Source organism: Erpetoichthys calabaricus (assembly GCF_900747795.2).
Source record: "Erpetoichthys calabaricus chromosome 1 unlocalized genomic scaffold, fErpCal1.3 SUPER_1_unloc_9, whole genome shotgun sequence".
NCBI lineage: Eukaryota > Metazoa > Chordata > Cladistia > Polypteriformes > Polypteridae > Erpetoichthys > Erpetoichthys calabaricus.
The window spans coordinates 411,790-430,369 of record NW_026261600.1 but is presented as its reverse complement, the minus strand read 5'-3'; the positions used below and the strand labels follow the sequence as shown (position 1 = coordinate 430,369).

The 18,580-nt window shown below is 38.4% G+C and overlaps 1 protein-coding gene and 1 long non-coding RNA gene across 4 annotated transcripts in view; one reads left to right on the top strand and one right to left on the bottom strand.

Annotated features, from left to right (window-relative positions):
* Positions 1–18,580, top strand: part of LOC127526442 (gastrula zinc finger protein XlCGF7.1-like) — a 620,518-nt gene that overhangs the window by 244,197 nt on the left and 357,741 nt on the right. The window contains exon 3 of one of the 3 annotated variants that reach the window (XM_051922002.1): positions 11,194–12,266. The exons of the other annotated variants lie outside the window; for them this stretch is intronic. Within the exon in view, the coding sequence (XP_051777962.1) occupies positions 11,194–11,765 (572 nt within the window). The 3' untranslated portion in view covers positions 11,766–12,266. Of the gene's footprint in view, positions 1–11,193; positions 12,267–18,580 lie in introns of those variants that run through there. 3 annotated transcript variants of the gene reach the window in all.
* Positions 15,695–18,580, bottom strand: part of LOC127526443 (uncharacterized) — a 364,111-nt gene continuing 361,225 nt past the window's right edge. Inside the window, exon 3 of the long non-coding RNA XR_007933991.1 lies at positions 15,695–15,805. This is a non-coding gene — a long non-coding RNA (uncharacterized LOC127526443). The remainder of the gene's footprint in view (positions 15,806–18,580) is intronic.

Genomic DNA, 18,580 nt, shown 5'->3' with positions numbered 1-18,580 from the left:
TATATATATATATATATATATATATATGTATATATATATGTATATGTAGATATATATATATATATATATATATATGTATATATATATGTATATGTAGATATATATATATATATATATATATATGTATATATATATGTATATGTATATGTAGATATATGTTTATGTGTGTCTGTGTGTGTATATTATATATATAAAAGACAGCAACACTCATAACAATGACAACACAATTACATTGACAATCATGTTACGTTATTTTTAAAATGTTTCCTTTACTTTTTCATAACCTCTTTAACACACTACTTCTCCGCTGCGAAGTGCGGGTATTTTGCTAGTGTGTATATATATATTGATATGTGTGTGTATGTGTATATATATATATATATATATATAATGTGGATGTGTAGATGTATGCAGTGGTGTGAAAAACTATTTGCCCCCTTCCTGATTTCTTATTCTTTTGCATGTTTGTCACACACAATGTTTCTGATCATCAAACACATTTAACCATTAGTCAAATATAACACAAGTAAACACAAAATGCAGTTTGTAAATGGTGGTTTTTATTATTTAGGGAGAAAAAAAAATCCAAACCTACATGGCCCTGTGTGAAAAAGTAATTGCCCCCTGAACCTAATAACTGGTTGGGCCACCCTTAGCAGCAATAACTGCAATCAAGCGTTTGCAATAACTTGCAATGAGTCTATTACAGCGCTCTGGAGGAATTTTGGCCCACTCATCTTTGCAAAATTGTTGTAATTCAGCTTTATTTGAGGGTTTTCTAGCATGAACCGCCTTTTTAAGGTCATGCCATAGCATCTCAATTGGATTCAGGTCAGGACTTTGACTAGGCCACTCCAAAGTCTTCATTTTGTTTTTCTTCAGCCATTCAGAGGTGGATTTGCTGGTGTGTTTTGGGTCATTGTCCTGTTGCAGCACCCAAGATCGCTTCAGCTTGAGTTGACGAACAGATGGCCGGACATTCTCCTTCAGGATTTTTTGGTAGACAGTAGAATTCATGGTTCCATCTATCACAGCAAGCCTTCCAGGTCCTGAAGCAGCAAAACAACCCCAGACCATCACACTACCACCACCATATTTTACTGTTGGTATGATGTTCTTTTTCTGAAATGCTGTGTTCCTTTTACGCCAGATGTAACGGGACATTTGCCTTCCAAAAAGTTCAACTTTTGTCTTATAAGTCCACAAGGTATTTTCCCAAAAGTCTTGGCAATCATTGAGATGTTTCTTAGCAAAATTGAGACGAGCCCTAATGTTCTTATTGCTTAACAGTGGTTTGCGTCTTGGAAATCTGCCATGCAGGCCATTTTTGCCCAGTCTCTTTCTTATGGTGGAGTCGTGAACACTGACCTTAATTGAGGCAAGTGAGACCTGCAGTTCTTTAGACGTTGTCCTGGGGTCTTTTGTGACCTCTCAGATGAGTCGTCTCTGCGCTCTTGGGGTAATTTTGGTCGGCCGGCCACTCCTGGGAAGGTTCACCACTGTTCCATGTTTTTGCCATTTGTGGATAATGGCTCTCACTGTGGTTCGCTGGAGTCCCAAAGCTTTAGAAATGGCTTTATAACCTTTACCAGACTGATAGATCTCAATTACTTCTGTTCTCATTTGTTCCTGAATTTCTTTGGATCTTGGCATGATGTCTAGCTTTTGAGGTGCTTTTGGTCTACTTCTCTGTGTCAGGCAGCTCCTATTTAAGTGATTTCTTGATTGAAACAGGTGTGGCAGTAATCAGGCCTGGGGGTGGCTACGGAAATTGAACTCAGATGTGATACACCACAGTTAGGTTATTTTTTAACAAGGGGGGCAATTACTTTTTCACACAGGGCCATGTAGGTTTGGATTTTTTTTTCTCCCTAAATAATAAAAACCATCATTTAAAAACTGCATTTTTTGTTTACTTGTGTTATATTTGACTAATGGTTAAATGTGTTTGATGATCAGAAACATTTTGTGTGACCAACATGCAAAAGAATAAGAAATCAGGAAGGGGGCAAATATATATATATATATATATATTTAATGTATTATAGTAGTTTTTTATTCCTGAGCTTTCAACCACTATCAGGGGTCTTCATCAGAGGATAATGCTTACACTTAGTTAGGGGGTGGAGGAGGTGACCAAGTCCGTATGATCATGATGGGGGGAGGGGGGGGGAGGCGGTTGAATAGTTTATTTATTATGTACATGTTCTTCTTAAGTTAGCATATGCTGGATTTATGTCCAAGTGTCTGTTGATGGCGTTTTCATCTGATAGCCAAGACTCTGCCAACTCTCTGGCACTTTTAGCACTGGCCTTAAATTTTACTTTTACATTGTCCCAGTTGAATGTGTGTCCTGTCGATTTAGTATGTGCATAGATCAAAGATAGTGCATCCTTTCTTCTGACGGCGTTGTGATGTTCCTGTACACGTGTTGAGATTCTTTTTGACGTTTGTCCTATGTATACCGCTGAGCAAGAATTGCATGGGATACTATAAACTGCGGTTCGTGTTTCTTCTGTCGATTTCTTGTTTTTAGCATTAAACAGGACCGTTTAAACTGCCCAGAATTTTATGGACTCCCAAAAATACATAAAACACCACTGAAATACAGACCAGTTGTTAGCCTAATAGGCGGACCATCATACAACTTATCAAAAAGACCCCACCATAGAGACAAGAACCAAACTGTCCATCAAAGACATAATGCACCTAATATCACTTTGCCATAAAACTCACTTTCATTTCAACTGTAAGTATTACACTCAGAAAGAAGGCATGTCAATGGGATCACCGTTATCAGGACTCCTAGCGGACCTGGTAATGCAACGATTTGAAAACATAGCTTTATCCCAGATTACACCCAAAATTTGGATACGCTATGTAGATGACACATTCGTCATACTAAGACAGAACCAGCTGAATGAGTTCTACAATCATATCAACACAATATTCCCTGCAATCCAGTTCACAATGGAAAAAAAAAATGAACCGACACATCAGCCCCCTGGACATCTACATTAAAAGAAATAGTGACGCCACCCTGACCACAAGTGTTTACCGCAAAGAATGCTACGCAGACAAGATTCTACACTTCTCCAGCAACCACCCGGTATCTCATAAACGGAGCTGTGTGAAAACTATTCAAACGAGTCCACACTCATTGTAATACTAAGGAAACAAAAATTAATGAGAGACGCTATCTCTTCCACATTTTCACCTCAAACGGATACTCAAAAACATTCATTAATCGGAGCCTACACAGGAGACGCCAAATGAATCAGCAAACAATCGACTTAAATCAGAACCTCCACGCCACCTGGCAGTCATTCCCTTATCACCACAATGTGTCAGAAGGTACAGCGCGCATCCTGACCAAGTGCGGCATCAGAATAGCACACAAACCCACGAACAATCTGCGCACGGTCCTGTTTAATGCTAAAAACAAGAAATCGACAGCAGAAACACAAAACGCAGTTTATAGTATCCCATGCAATTCTTGCTCAGCGGTATACATTGGACAGACGTCAAAAAGAATCTCAACACGTGTACAGGAACATCGCAATGCCGTCAGAAGAAAGGATGCACTATCTTTGATCTATGCACATACTAAATCGACAGGACACACATATAACTGGGACAATGTAAAAGTTAAATTTAAGGCCAGTCTAAAAATGCCAGAGAGTTGGCCAAGTCTTGGCTATCAGATGAAAACGCCATCAACAGACACTTGGACATAAATCCAGCATATGCTAACTTAAGAAGAACATGTACATAATAAATAAACTGTACAACCGCCCCCACAAACACCCCCCCCCCCCCCCAATCATGATCATACGGACTTAGTCACCACCCCCCACTTAATGTGTTGCTATATATTGCCTTTGATTCTTGTAAGTCTAAGCATTATCCTCTGATGAAGACCCCTGATAGTGGCTGGAAGCTCAGGAATAAAGAACTACTTTATGATACGTGATTCATTTTTTCTCCCTTCGTGGATCTCCAGCTGCAAATATGCAAACCGTATCACAGACCTTCTCTTCCATAATATATATATAATATATATATAAATAAATAAATGGTGAAGGAAATGAAATGCATAAATAATTATTTATTCTTATTCTAAAATATTATTGATTAGATCCTGCCAGATTTTGAAAAAATTCTATATAGATCCTCTAACTGAGAATTTGATTTTTTCCAATTTCAAATAATATAAAACATCGGTTTCCCACTGACTTATCAGAGGAGAGTTAGGATTCTTCCAATTTAACAAAATAAGTCTGCGTGCCAAAAGTGTAGTGAATGCAATCACCGTTTGCTTGTCCTTCTCCACTTCAAGTCCGTCTGGAAGAACACCGAACACAGCTGTTAATGGGTTAGGAGGGTTTGTGACCCCAAGGCTGTCTGAAAGGCACTTAAATGTTTTGGTCCAGAATGATGTTAATTTGGTGCAGACCCAGAACATGTGACCCAGTGAGGCAGGAGCTTGGTTGTAGCTTTTGCAGGTTGGATCTTGCCCTGGAAAATTTTGGACAGTTTTAAGCGAGACAGATGAGCTCGATATATAATTTTTAGTTGACTAATTCTATGCATTGCGCATATGGAGCTTGAGTGAATTCTCCACATTGCTACCTTCCACTCCTTTTCTGATATATTAATTAAGGGATCTTTTTCCCATTGTCCTCTTGGATCTTTGAAAGGAAGGGACTATAATAAAATTTAATATAATGCGGAAATGATGTCTAATTCCTTGAAATTGAGCAGTATTTTTTCCAGCATGGTGGAGGGTACGAGATGAGGAAAATCGGGCAGTTTCTGTTTAACAAAGTTTCTAATTTGAAGATAGTGAAAGAAATGTGTAGCTGGGAGGTTGAATTTTGAACGTAATTGTTCAAAGGATGCAAAATATTGTCTATATAAAGATCTCTGAGCAATTTAATCTCAAATCTTTTCCAGGTATTAAAAACTAGGTATGTTTGCGAGGGTTGAATGAGGTGGCTCTCCTGCAGAGGTGCCACAGATAAAAGATTTTCCATCTTAAAATGCTTTCTAAGTTGGTTCCATATTCTGAGTGAGTAAAGCATAATTGGGTTATTAGTATATTTGCGATAACTTGCATTTATTGGAGCGCAGAGCAGGGAGTATAAATCCTGTAGTACTTCTTTATACTCACTATCCTGCAATTACTGTTTTTACAAATTAATCTAAAAAATGTCTCATCATAGCATCAACATACCTTTAGTGCTTTTTGGTGTGACATATGAATTGTTCAGATCGGAAGACTCACCCTGGATCTTTGCATTCAAGGCCAGTGAAGAAAGCCCAGCGGAGTTTGATTGAGGCTGGCATGGCAGCTGATAACTCTGGAGCAGTTTCCACTGTTAATTAGCTGACGGCCTTTATATCGGAGCAAAGTGGAGTCCTAAGTTTGACCTTGAATGCATCAGAAGAGAGGAGGTTATCTGACCTTCATAGTGATATTGTAGAAATTAGAAACGAAAAGCAGAACCTCCTCTGCCAGTTTTAATTCAGGTCTGTACTCAAATGGAGCAGCATGACACAGAGAATACATTCCTTTTATCCTGAGACCCAATCTCCCAATAAGAAACTTTACAGACAATAAGATGGATCAAGTAGAGGCAACATCAGAATTTTTGGAGTTCCATATAATAAGAGTGGGAAAATATTTGGCTTTATGAAGAAATAATGGCTGTTTTCATTTTCAACCATTTCTAATTTCATAGGCACATAGAATACATACCAGTGACATGTGTACGTCCAGTCTGACTGAGTTACTATTCTGAAAGATGCTCACAAAAATTCAAATGTAACTTTTGAAGGATAAAAGGTCTACTTTTACTCCCAGTTATTCAGTCAACACCACACCAACCCCACAAGACCTCATCTCTGATGATCAAAAAGGCTCCACAAATTGATCTTTCTGCTTTCCTGATTTGTCTGGCAAAGCTTCCCGACTTCCTTCACTGTCGGGCAGCGGCATTTCACTGACCCTCAACAGGCGCTCAGTATCCTTGACTCCTTCATTTCACTATTGTTTGGCCACTTTGACTGTTTTATGTATGATATACCAGTAGTGCTTTGACATTTTCCTGAATATTGATTCATAATGGCTACTTCTTCCTTTTTTTTTTTCCATGTGTGTATTTCGTGTGTGTACATACAGATGTGATTAGAGAGTCATTGCAGGTTGTGAGGGGTCAGGACACAAGCCTTTCATGCTCCATATACTCTCAACCCACAATTGTTTAATATTTGCTGTCATATTTATCTTCAGATGTGTTTTTTCATATTTTCACCTCATTGACTCTTGTATTATGAATGTTGGGATTAGGATGGGATTTTTTTCTGAGCTCTGAGTTTGCCCACTCATAATCCTATCCTGTTGATGTTTTCCTGTGTGTTTATTTGAGAGACCTCGGTTTAGTTTTTTGTATATACGGTTTAAGGGTGGGATTCTGGAACTACAGTCTACATTATACATGACTGCTGGTGGGGCTACTGGGTTAACTCGTTTGGCATCTTGTAATGTATTTCGGTTACAGTTCTCCTTTATTGCTGTTCTTTGTTTTCCTCTCTCCTATCTAATCTCAGTGTCTTCTCTTCTACTTGTAAGCACTCAAGTGTTGCTGATTTATTATTTTTGAGCTTGGCTGATACAGCCTGTTTTCAAGATTCGTTTCTTTTGGGTAGATACATTCATCGAGCTGTCTCCACGTGTTAGTGTGTGGCAGTGTCCTTCTCAGCCACTAGTAAAAAAAACATGGAGTTTTGGGCCGAGTTCACTATGCTGTGCGGCTGAAGGTTCTTGATCCTTGTGGTGTTTCAGAGGCAGGTTTTATTTTGTGTTGATGGAGAAAGAAAACTCTCCTGTGTTGCAGTCTATGGCCCACCTCCATAGAATAACACATTATATTCATTCTTTCCTTTCTTTGTCTGAATTCCAAATAATCAGCATGGATGCAAATGCATTTGTTAACTCCCTGCTCAATGAATCACCTTCCCTGATTTATCAGCGTATTCCTACTTCTTCACATGTGCTTGCCAGATTTATTATGAGTCTAAACTCGATTGATGTATTTGTTTTCTTGTCCTCATTGTCTGACCACTGCTGCATTACGTTTCAGCTATTTCTCCCCTCGTCAGCATTTTAATGCGGATTTCATTAAACAAACCTCTTCTTAACTTGAGGAATTTATACCTCTAAACAAAAGACTCTGTTTGAGATCCACCTTGTGTTTGACTGGCTATTAAAGAGCATATTCAAGGCCTGACCAATGCTAATGTCTCCAAATATTCTCACTCGGCCCACAGTAATATTGACAATCTTGAGAAGCGTCTGAATAAGCTTTTAAATACAGCCGTGTTTTTCTGATCCAGTCCACAAGCTCAATATGACGCTAATCAGAGAGAAGGTAAATGACCATCTTGTGCAGAGTTGAGAATTCATTTCATGTGCACTCGTTGCTATCTCTCTGGTGCTAAACTGAGCGAGATGTGAGCTCTTAGACTGCACAGATGAGATTTGTTAGCCTCCATGTCCTAAGTCGAGCAAAAATATAGTGATAGCACAGATATATTGATAATATCACTAACTAGTGCTTGGAAATTAATAAGGTTTATTTATTTTTTTCTTAAACTTTCCCCTCTACTGAACCCCCATCTTTGGAGTAATTGATGTGTTTTTTAATTTTATTAATTTACCAGAACTCTCACAAAATGATGCTGCTTTTCTGGAGGCCCCTGTTTTAGCTGAAAAAATTAAATACATTAAAAGCATTTTAAAATAAATTTGCAACCAAAAAGCTCCTGCCCCAGGTGGTATGAAGACAGAAGTATATTTTGCATTTTGGCCACAAGTGTCCAGTTTGCTGTTTCAGGTCAGGTGTCACGTGGGTCTCTGGGATTTTTCAGTGATGTATTATCGTAGTATTTCACTCTACTTACCCTTTACCTGTTTTCTCAAGGGTAAGTGTACTGATCAAGTTCGTTACCGGGTTGGTCTACTGTTGCACTTTAAGATGAAAACACACACACATAGCTATACGCATACACACAGACCCTAACCACAACAGTGTCCCATGACTGACACACACATACGCTGATTAACCTCCAGCACTTTAAACCATACAAGTGCTTTAGGAATAACACAGCCTGTCACTCAGCACTTCAAGAGACTTACTTATTAGTGGCACGAACAACATACAATGTTTTAATGATGTCTGAGACCCAAATATTACTTTTGGTCTACAAGAATACATTTAAACATACAAAGACTCCGCACTCTTGAATACAGTGGAACCTCGGGTCACGACCGTAATTCGTTCCAAAACTCTGGTCGTAACCCGATTTGGTCGTGAACCGAAGTAATTTCCCCCATAGGGCTGTATGTGAATACAATTAATCCATTCCAGACCGTACGAACTGTATGTAAATATATATTTTTTAAAGATTTTTAAGCACAAATGTAGTTAACTGTACCATAGAATGCACAGCGTAATAGTAAACTAAATGTAAAAACACTGAGAAAACCTTGAACAACAGAGAAAAATAACATTGCAAGAGTTTGTGCTATAGCGCTACGAACCACTGGCTAAAAATACTTTTTTTTTTTTTTTTTTTTTAAATGAGTTTTAAGCACCGGGAAAAAAATGAACATTTTGAAAAATCCGTAATTTAATAAACAACCAAGAAAAGTGATATTGCAACAATGCACGCTACGAACCGATCGCTGGAAACAGAAGTGAAGTGGAGGTTAAAATCCAATAGAAAAAAGTCTTCATTAAATACAACAAGGTTAAAACAATTCTCGAATCAGTCTCTTTAAAAACAAGCTTGGTGCATTCTTTAACTGCCTTCTGGCCTTATGCGTCCAGCTCTCTCTCTCTCTCTCTCTCTCTCTCTCGTGTGTGTGTGTGTGTCTCGCTCTCTCTCTCTCTGTCTCGCTCACTCGCTGCACACGGAATACGTGCGGAAATCATCGGCGCACACAAATCGAAAGGGAAACTGGCTTGTTCGTATACCGAGTGTGTGGTTGTGAACAGATGCAAAAGTTTGGCAAACTTTCTGGTCGTAACCCGATTTTTATGTGTACAGAGACGTTCATGAACCGAGGTTCCACTGTATAGGCCATTTATCAGCCAAGATTACCTTCTTTACGTCCTGTTCCTACTATTGAGTGGAGCTCTCACTCTCAGCTTAATAAACCTCGCAGCACAGAGGTAATGGCAAAACTCCGGCTGCTCAAGGTGCTCAAAGAAATCTAACTTATTACTTCAGTCACTCTATTGACATTAAGACAAAGCATAGAAAGTTAAAACCAGCATGGTATTTATTACAAGAATAATAATAATACCACTGGAACGAAGAATAATAGAAAAATAGGTACTGATAGGAAAGTCTTAATATATAGTCTTTAGAAAAAGCTTACGAAAAAGTTACAGATGACAAGGATGAATGTCCCAGGGCGGCATTTAATTTAGCAACCGATGTTCATGATGGTTTTCTGATGACCAAAGACGTCTTCGTCCGTTCTTCTGTTTCTCTTCTTCTTATTCTTCCTTACTTTCTTCTGACGTTTCTTTCAAAATGAGGCATATTTATTATGAAATGTCATGCCGTGGTTTTACAACACAGGCACCTGATAGGCTGCCTGCCAATATGATTGATGAATTTTGCTCAAACTCTTTAATCTATCTTTTCCCAGATAATAAAGTTCTTTGATAATGTCCTCCTTTCCCAGGCTGTAAACCAGATTGATGTCCCAGATGTCCATCCATAAAGTAATCAATAGCCTGATGCATGGCTCAGTCTTCCTTTCCCAGGCTGTAATACCATTTTAACACTATGCTGTGAACAACTGTTATAAAAGTGAGGTGTAAGGGAAGATGACATGCTTTGATTTGTCCTTAACGTAGTTCATCTGTTGTCTTGTCTTGAACAAAATATAATGGAAAATTAAACCAAAATGTACAGATTTTATACACCATAACAAGTGACCTGTGTGATTTATTCATTTAAATTTTACTCTGTTCTCATTGTATATTAAAATGTTTTTGCTTTACTATCCTCTGCCTCTTATTAAAATCAAATTAAAAAAATATTACTGAGTCGGGTGGCTTTGGACTAATTGTTTACAAATATTAAGACACATTTTGTTTAATAAAAGTTGATTTCACATTTGACATGACACTCTCCAATGTAATGATGGGTGATGATGATTATTACTTTCTACCTGCAATAATTAACAATATATAATGTTATAATATTTAAAGAATTTGATGACAATATGATGATGCCGTTCTGTAATGTAGTTTAAAAAATCAGCAATAGTCTTGTTAATTGTGCTTGTCACATGTGATCTATTTATTTTAGTCTTTTAACTTCTTGGCTCCAATAATTGCGGTCATGTGATGAGTAGTTGAAATACAAATGACAAAAATGAACAAGTTAAGTTGCAAGTGAATAGAGACTCAAGTCATATGATTGCTTATGCCAGGGGTGGGTAAAGTCAGTCCTGGAGGGCCACAGTGGCCGCGGGTTTTTGTTCCAACCCAGTTGCTTAATTAGAAAACAATCCTTGCCAATAATTACATTTCATGGCTTGTTAGTGCTTTAACTCTGCTATGTCAAGTCATTCTCATATCCTAGATTTTTTTTCCATTCTAAGGATATACCCAAATACTTTGAAGTGTAAAACGGATGGGTAATTCTCAATCCTTCAATTTTTTCTCTTCTCTTTCCTTCCAAGTATTTAATTAAACCAAATAGTGCACGATAAATACACACAGGTGTAAAGGGTAACAAGCAAAATGGGTAACTTCTGGTTTCTTTTGTCATTTGCATCTTATTGCTAATAAGGAGCAATTATAAACCGAGAATGCAGCTGTTTAAGACTAAAATAATCAATAAGGGTTCAAAATCTTAACGAGGGAGATAACTAAAATGAAGCAGAAGTGTTTCTAGAGCAATAAGTGCTTCTTATTAAGCAATTGGGTTGGAACAAAAACCTGCAGCCACTGCAGCTCTCCAGGAATGACTTTGCCCACCCTTGGCTTATGCTTATCAATGTTTGTTCATAAATTAAACCAATATTTATTTAGTGTTGTAAGATAATGTCAGTGTGAAAGCTGTGGGTTAAAAGCTAAAATTTGTTATCTTTTAAACTTTATACAGGAATCAAACTTCACTGCTGTTCTGAATGTTGCAAAAAGTTTTCACGGATAAGCCTTCTTCAGAGACATGAAAGAATCCACACAGGGGAGAAGCCATATGACTGTTCTGAATGTGGTAAACGGTTTTCAGAAAGAAGCAGTTTTCGGCGCCACAAAATGATTCACACAGGACAGAAGCCGTATTGCTGCTCTGAATGTGGTAAAACGTTTTCACAGAGAAGCAGTCTTCAGAGCCACCAAAGCATTCACACAGAACAGAAGCCATATTGCTGTTCTGAATGTGGAAAAACGTTTTCACAGAGAAGCTATCTTCGGAGTCACCAAAGCATTCACACAGAACAGAAGCCATATTGCTGTTCTGAATGTGGAAAAACGTTTTCACTGAGAAGATATCTTCAGAAACATCAAAGAATCCACACAAAAAATGCTATTCTAAGCAGCAGAAGAAAGTTCATAAAGTTTGATAAAAACAAAAAAGATCTAATTGGGGAAAGTACAAGTAAAGTGGTTAATACACTGCCCCCCTCCAACAGCCTCATGTGGAAACAGATCTTACTCATTTATGGCTTATGAGGGGCGAACTAAGACCAAAAGATGTACGCCTCATCATAGGTGCACATAACAGTGGCTTGGACACAAAGTGGTTCAGATCAAAATAACCCATAATTGTCACTTCTGCCACAAACAGCTAGAAAAAGTCACACATCTTGTTGCCTGGTGTGAGATACTGATTGCTGATGATTATACACTGCACAACACCACAAAGTGGCCAGGTTCATTCACTGGAAACTTGGCAAAAGGTACAACTTACCAGCACCAGAAAGACACTGGGACCACAACTCAGACAGCACAGTGGACAATGAGGAGGTGCAGGTCACTTGCAGCACAGCAATACTGACTGACTAAATACAGAGGACAGAAAACCAGATGTAAGAAATCCTGGGTAACAGAAGTATTAGTTTCTAGTTATTACTCAGTCCTAAGAATGGAGAGGCAAGAAAGAAACAAAATACCAAGAAATGCCATCTGAGATATGACAAATGAAATGTGGACCACAAAACAAAAACAGAAGAAGTGCCTGTTGTTCTAGGATGAACAGGACTGATAAAGAAAAACGTTCAGGCCCATCTTGACAAATTACAGTAACTCCTTATGACCTGCAAAAAGAAGCCTTAGTAGGAACAATGCAGGTTGTACACTGAGTCCTTGTGGCAAACTTAAGTGAGTGAGAAGTTAAGCAGTACATTGAGACTGTCCTGACTAAAGAGTGAAGTTCACTCCTGTTTTGATAGTAAGCACACCAAGAAAATTTGGAAGAATTAAACCTGAGAGAAGCTGAATTGCTGTTCTGAATGTGGTAAACAATTCTGGCACAAAAATCCTTTTCTGATGCACATTAAAATTCACGAAGGAGAGAAGCCATATGGGTGTTCTGAATGTGGCAAACAGTTTTCATGGAGAAACAACCTTTTGGATACAACAGCAACATTTATTTATATAGCACATTTTCATATAAACAATGTAGCTCAAACTGCTTTACAAGATGTAATAAGAAGGAAGTTAACAGGGGTGCAGAAATCCAACGCCCAACTCGTCCGACACAGGTAAATTGACCGTCGGACAAGCGTGTTTTTCTGGTTTCTGTTGTCCGCGGACAAGTGCAAGAGACAAGAGAAAAAAGAATTATATGTGCTGTGCAGGGCACATCTTTACCACTACTTTCAAATTTTTAAACATTTGGGTACGTACTTCGTGCGGAAACAGTCTACTTAAGCATGTTTTTCATGTCTCAAATTGGTCTTCAATCTTGTTTACAAAATGACGGCTGATTTTTCAAAGGGGAAGCACTCTTACGGTCTTACATAAGTAGTAGACCCTACTATTTACACGCTTGGAGATGCGGTCATTTTTTTCATGCTGACATTACGATGTAATCTGATGATTTTTCATTATAATCAATAACTTTTATATATTACCAGTAACGGCGTACTGCACGATAACGTGCAGTGAATACACTTGACTTGAGCATTCCTAGTTTTCATCCTCCTTCTCCGTCTCTGTTTACCATTCGTTTGCTCAGAGGTTGATGCGCTTGCTGCTTCCTGAGCAGCTCTTCTTTTCTCCACCCTAGCGACCCGCTGCTTCTCTTCTTTCGTTGGAATCTTTTCACCTTAAAATTGATTGTTAGTTTTTGTGTTGCAATTACTTTGTACATTTTCTTTCATTTTTCACTTAAGCTGGCACTTAAGTCTTCAATCTGCCACAAGAATGATTAGCGAAGGTGGTGGGGAATGAGAACGGCGCATATACGCATGTGCTGCATGGCCGCTCTGCTGCGCGGTGCCTAGAGTTGATTCAACAATAAAATAAAAATGAAAAGAGTAATACAAATCATCACCCCGAAAGCGGATAGTAGACATCACGTAGTATGTGTGTACCAAATTTCAAGTCAATAGGGCAAACAGTTTGCGAGCTACAGGTGATTTAAAAGCCTGGACAGACAAACGAACAGCCACGGTAGCGTATTATAGAAGACGCTTGATAAAATTCATTGTTTCTACATAAAAATGCGGTCATTTTACTAACAGTGCAAATGTTTTCACCACATAACAAAGCTTGTTAGGCAGTTAATCTTTCCTGAAATTTGCGGTTTCGTGCAGGTTGTGATATATTGAGGAGTTAAGAAATTTATTGCATGACAACATCAATTTTGATGAGCTGTCTATAGATCATTTTTGATTAGAGAATTTTTCATATAAAACAAGTTGGTTTCGCGCTGTCAGTTTATTAAAAATAAAGAAGAAAACATTCTAACGGTTTCCAAATGTTATGAAATATCTATAAAAATCTTCACTTAGACGCGATTATTTTATGTTCTTGTGAGAGATTATTCTCCAATATGAATTTAGTAAAGAGAGCTCTAAGGACCCGCCTGACTCAGGAAAACCTTCAAAACCAGATGCGCATTGTTGTTAATGGCAAACCTTTAGAAGAGTGTGACCCACTACCAGCTGTGGAATTCTGGCTGTCATCTGGCAACAGGCACATCACTCATAAAAACCTGAAAAGTCATCAGCATCCACTTCTGCAAGACCATCAGTCCAGGAACCATGCGGTTCAGTTCAAGCAGAAATGAACAGCATTCAGCCCATGCTGTCTGAGATGGTAAAGATTCTTGGGGGAGATGATGTTGCAAGACAAAAGCTGAAGAACATGGCAAAAAATGAATCAGGACAGTGTTCTGTTATGTAACTGTAATATGTGAAACAGAACTAGTGTAGCAATAATGAAGGCATTGTTTATTAGTGAGTTAAAATGATAAGGGAATCTTATATAATGTTCTAGAGCAAGGAGGCAAAATACTACTCCCTGAAAGAACTTTTTCAGTTTTGAAATGGAAGGCAGTTTTGGTATCAATAAAAGAGATCAGAAAAAATAAACAATTTTTCACTTTTGTTATTTGTTTATGGGCAAGTGCATTTAACTGGCGGACAAGTGGATTTTCTAAGTTTACTTGTCCGCGGACAAGTAGAAAAAAAAATTGATTTCCACACCCCTGGTTAATATAAATATAAACAAGATTAGGCAATAATAATATACAGTATGTTACAAAGAAAAAGGTAATGTTGAATGGCCAAGTGGACAGAAAAAAAACAAAACAAAAAAAACCTCCTGCTAGGCCGAAGAGAAAAAAATCAGCAGGGGATCCAAGGCCAAAACACTGCTGGGCCGCCACTGGGCATTCTAGATAACATTGTACCTAAATCAGTCCTCATGGTTTACATGCTTCACATGAAGATGTTGATGATGATGGCCATGTGGACATCTGGGACACCCGCCATTCAGTCCATAAGCACGAGGCAGTGTGGTATGTTGATCAGGAGGTGGTGGAGCACATCGTCACCACAGAAGAAATGGAGAAGACAGCAGAGAATAGTACAGATTAGTATGGAACTGCACATCCCAGAGGAACATGATAATCCAGTGTCCATATAGACTGATAGGGATACAACTAAAATGTAGCTATGAAAAGCCATTTTAAAATAATGTGTTATCATTGTTTTTAATGTTCTGCAGTATTAGCCTGGTGAATTTCTGTTGGTAAAGTATTTTAAATTTTAGATGTGTAACAGCAAATGGCCACCTCACCAATTCTTTTCAGATTGGCTCTTCAAATTCTAAGTAGACTTTCCTTTGAAGATCTGAGGTTCTGACTGGGAGTGTAAGGGGACAGACATTCCAAAATGTAGGACTGGGTGAGATTATTTACGGCTGTGTAAACCATTACAGTCCATCTCCTACTTACAAACCGGTTCCGTTCCAGCAGTCTGTTTGTAAGTCCATTTTGTTCATAAATCCAGCACGTATTGGCATCTGTTGATAGATGTTTTAGTTTCAGACAGCTCTTGATTTGGACATATACACAATGTTTTTTGGTAGTTTTTATGTGCTTTGATCACATTACAAGTATTGTAGATGAAATAGTTATTTTTGTTATCATAAAGATCTTCCCACCCCTGATGCCACCATTTGGCAGACATGTGAATTATCCTTAAGTGCTAATTTTGGACTTGAGGACCACTTTGTTCATATATATGAAAGTTCACATCTCACTAGTTTATAAGTAGGGGACTATGTGTTGTATTATTTTAAAGTCAGTTCTAAATGACACGAGTATCCAATGTAACGACACTAAAACTGATGAGATGTGCTCAGACTTTCTTTTTCTAGTTAAGATTCTTGCTGCTGCATTCTGCACTAACTGTAACTGATTGATGTCTTTCTTAGGTAGTCCTGTAAAGAATACATTATGGTAATCTGTTTGACTGAAAACAAAAGTGTGAACTAATTTTTCAATGTCTTATAAAGTTATAAGAGGTCTAACATTAGCTGTATTCCTGAAGTGGAAAAAGCAGTCCTGGTAATCTGATTAATATGTGATTTCAAATTTAGGTCAGTCAGTGATTACTTCTAAATTCTTTACCTCCAACTTCACTGTTAAGCTTAAGGCACCAAGTTTATTCCTAACACCCTCACAATGTCCATGTTTGCCAATAACTAAAATTACTCTTTTCTCCTTATTAGCCAGAGAAAGTTACAAGTCGTCCATTCAGAAACACAAGTAATACACAGGATCACAAAGGAATTCACACAGGAGAAGCCATTTTGCTGTCCTAAATGTGGAAAGCAATTCTGTCACAATAGCACTCAGTCAGTCATTTTCCAACCCGCTGTATCCTAACAAAGGGTCACAGGAGTCTGCTGGAGCCAACCCCACCCAGCACAAGGCAGGAACAAACCCTGTGTAGGGTGCTAGCCCACCACAGACAATACCACTCTTCACAATTTATTTTTGTATAGCCCAAAATCACACAAGAAGTGTTGCAATGGGCTTTAATGGGCCCTGCCTCTTGACAGCCCCCCAGCTTTCACTGTCTAAGAAGACGAGGAAAAACTCCCAAAATAAAAAAAAAAAAAAAAAACCTTTTGTAGGGAAAAAAATGGAAGAAACCTTAGGAAAGGCAGTTCAAAGAGAGACCCCTTTCCTGAAAGGTTGGGCATAAAGTGGGTGTCAAAAAGAAGGGGGTCAATACACCACAATACACAGAACAGAACACAAGTAATCCTCAATACAATATAATAGTGTGATAGACATATTACAAATACAGAGCAGAATTAACAGTAGATGATATCACATGATACGATTAGGATTTGTTCAGAGTCCTGGAGACCTCGGCCATCAACCTGCCTCCCCCTATTGGCCACTCCACAGCTGAGACAGCACTGGGCCAGCCAATCTGATGAAAGGACCCCTCTACCTGGCGATTCCTGCAATCCTCCATCAGAGATGACTTTACTTTAGGCAGGCAGGACACCTTGGCAGGTGGGCCGTGGCATCAAGTGCCATATTTGAGAAGTGAGAAGAGAAACAAGAGGTGAGGATTAGTAACAAATTCTAACTATCATATTATGTTTTAGTGTTAATGACCAACAACAGAGATGCAGTCTGTACAGTTAATCAGCAGCTCTAGTCAGGGTGTGCTAAACTGAAGTCGTGAGTCTTCAGCTGGGCTTTGAAAGCTGAGACCAAAGGGGCATCTCTTATAGTAGCAGGCAGACCACCCCACAGTTTAGGGGTCCTGTAACTAAAAGATCGACCTCCTACTGTTATTTTATTAATCCTTGGAATCATGAGCAGACCAGCATCTTGAGATCTTATTGTGCGTTCCGCTTTTAAGACATGATAAGTTCAGACAAGTAAGCCAGACCTTGGCCGTTTAAGGCTTTATATGTTTAAAGGAGGATTTTGTAATCTGCCCTAAACTTAACTGGGAGGCAGCATAAGGATTTAAGAACTGGAGTTATGTGTTCGTATTTTCTTGTTCTTGTAATAATTCCTGCAGCAACATTTTGGATTAACTAGATGCTGGATAAAGAACAGTTTGAACATCCAGTGAACACTGCATTGCAGTTGTCAATCCTACTAGAAATAAATGCATGAATTCATTTCTCAGAATCCTCTATGTATAAAACGCCTTAATTTCCGAACATTTTTAAGAAGGAAGAAACATGTTTTGGGCAAGTTTGAGATGTGCTCTTTAAATGACATACTCGAGTCAACAATAACACCAAGATTGTGGGCTGATTCAGTAAAACACAACTAATTAAAAACAACATCAGAGAACCTTCTTTTGGTTTTGATGAAAGGTATAACTGGGTTTCATCTGCATATGAGTGAAAATTAACATGATGTTTCCTAATGAGAGACCCCCGTGGAAACATGAAAAGTGAAAACGGTAAAGGTCTGAGTACTGAGCCCTGGGGGACACCATATCTCACTTCTGTGTATAATGATGGAGTCCAAGCGAGCACACTGCCTGTGAGCCCAACGTCATTTTCTAGGCTGCGCAGTGAAATATAATGGTCAATGGTGTCAAACGCTGTGTTTAAGTCTAACAACAGAATTCCAGTGGAGTTTCCTTCATCAGAGGATATCAGAATGTCGTTTACAACGTGCATTAGTGCCGTTTCTGTACCCGCATTAAAACTCACAAAGGGGAGAAGCCAAATGACTGCAGTAAGTGTGGCAAAGAGTTTTTACAAAGAAACAACCTTTTGATTCACAATATAATTCAAACAGGGAGAAGCAGTTTGTCTGTAATAAATATGGCAAACACTTACCTGAATCACATTTATTGGCCAAATATGCACACACACAAGGAATTTAACTCCAGTTTTGATGACACTCCAAGTGTAAGTTACATAATTGACATACACACAACACTTAAATCACACACCTGAGATAAAAAAACAAGACAGTATATATTTTTTACACTTTTTTTTTTTGGTGGGGGGGGTAGTTAAGACCTCTTTAAGGAAATCAAATA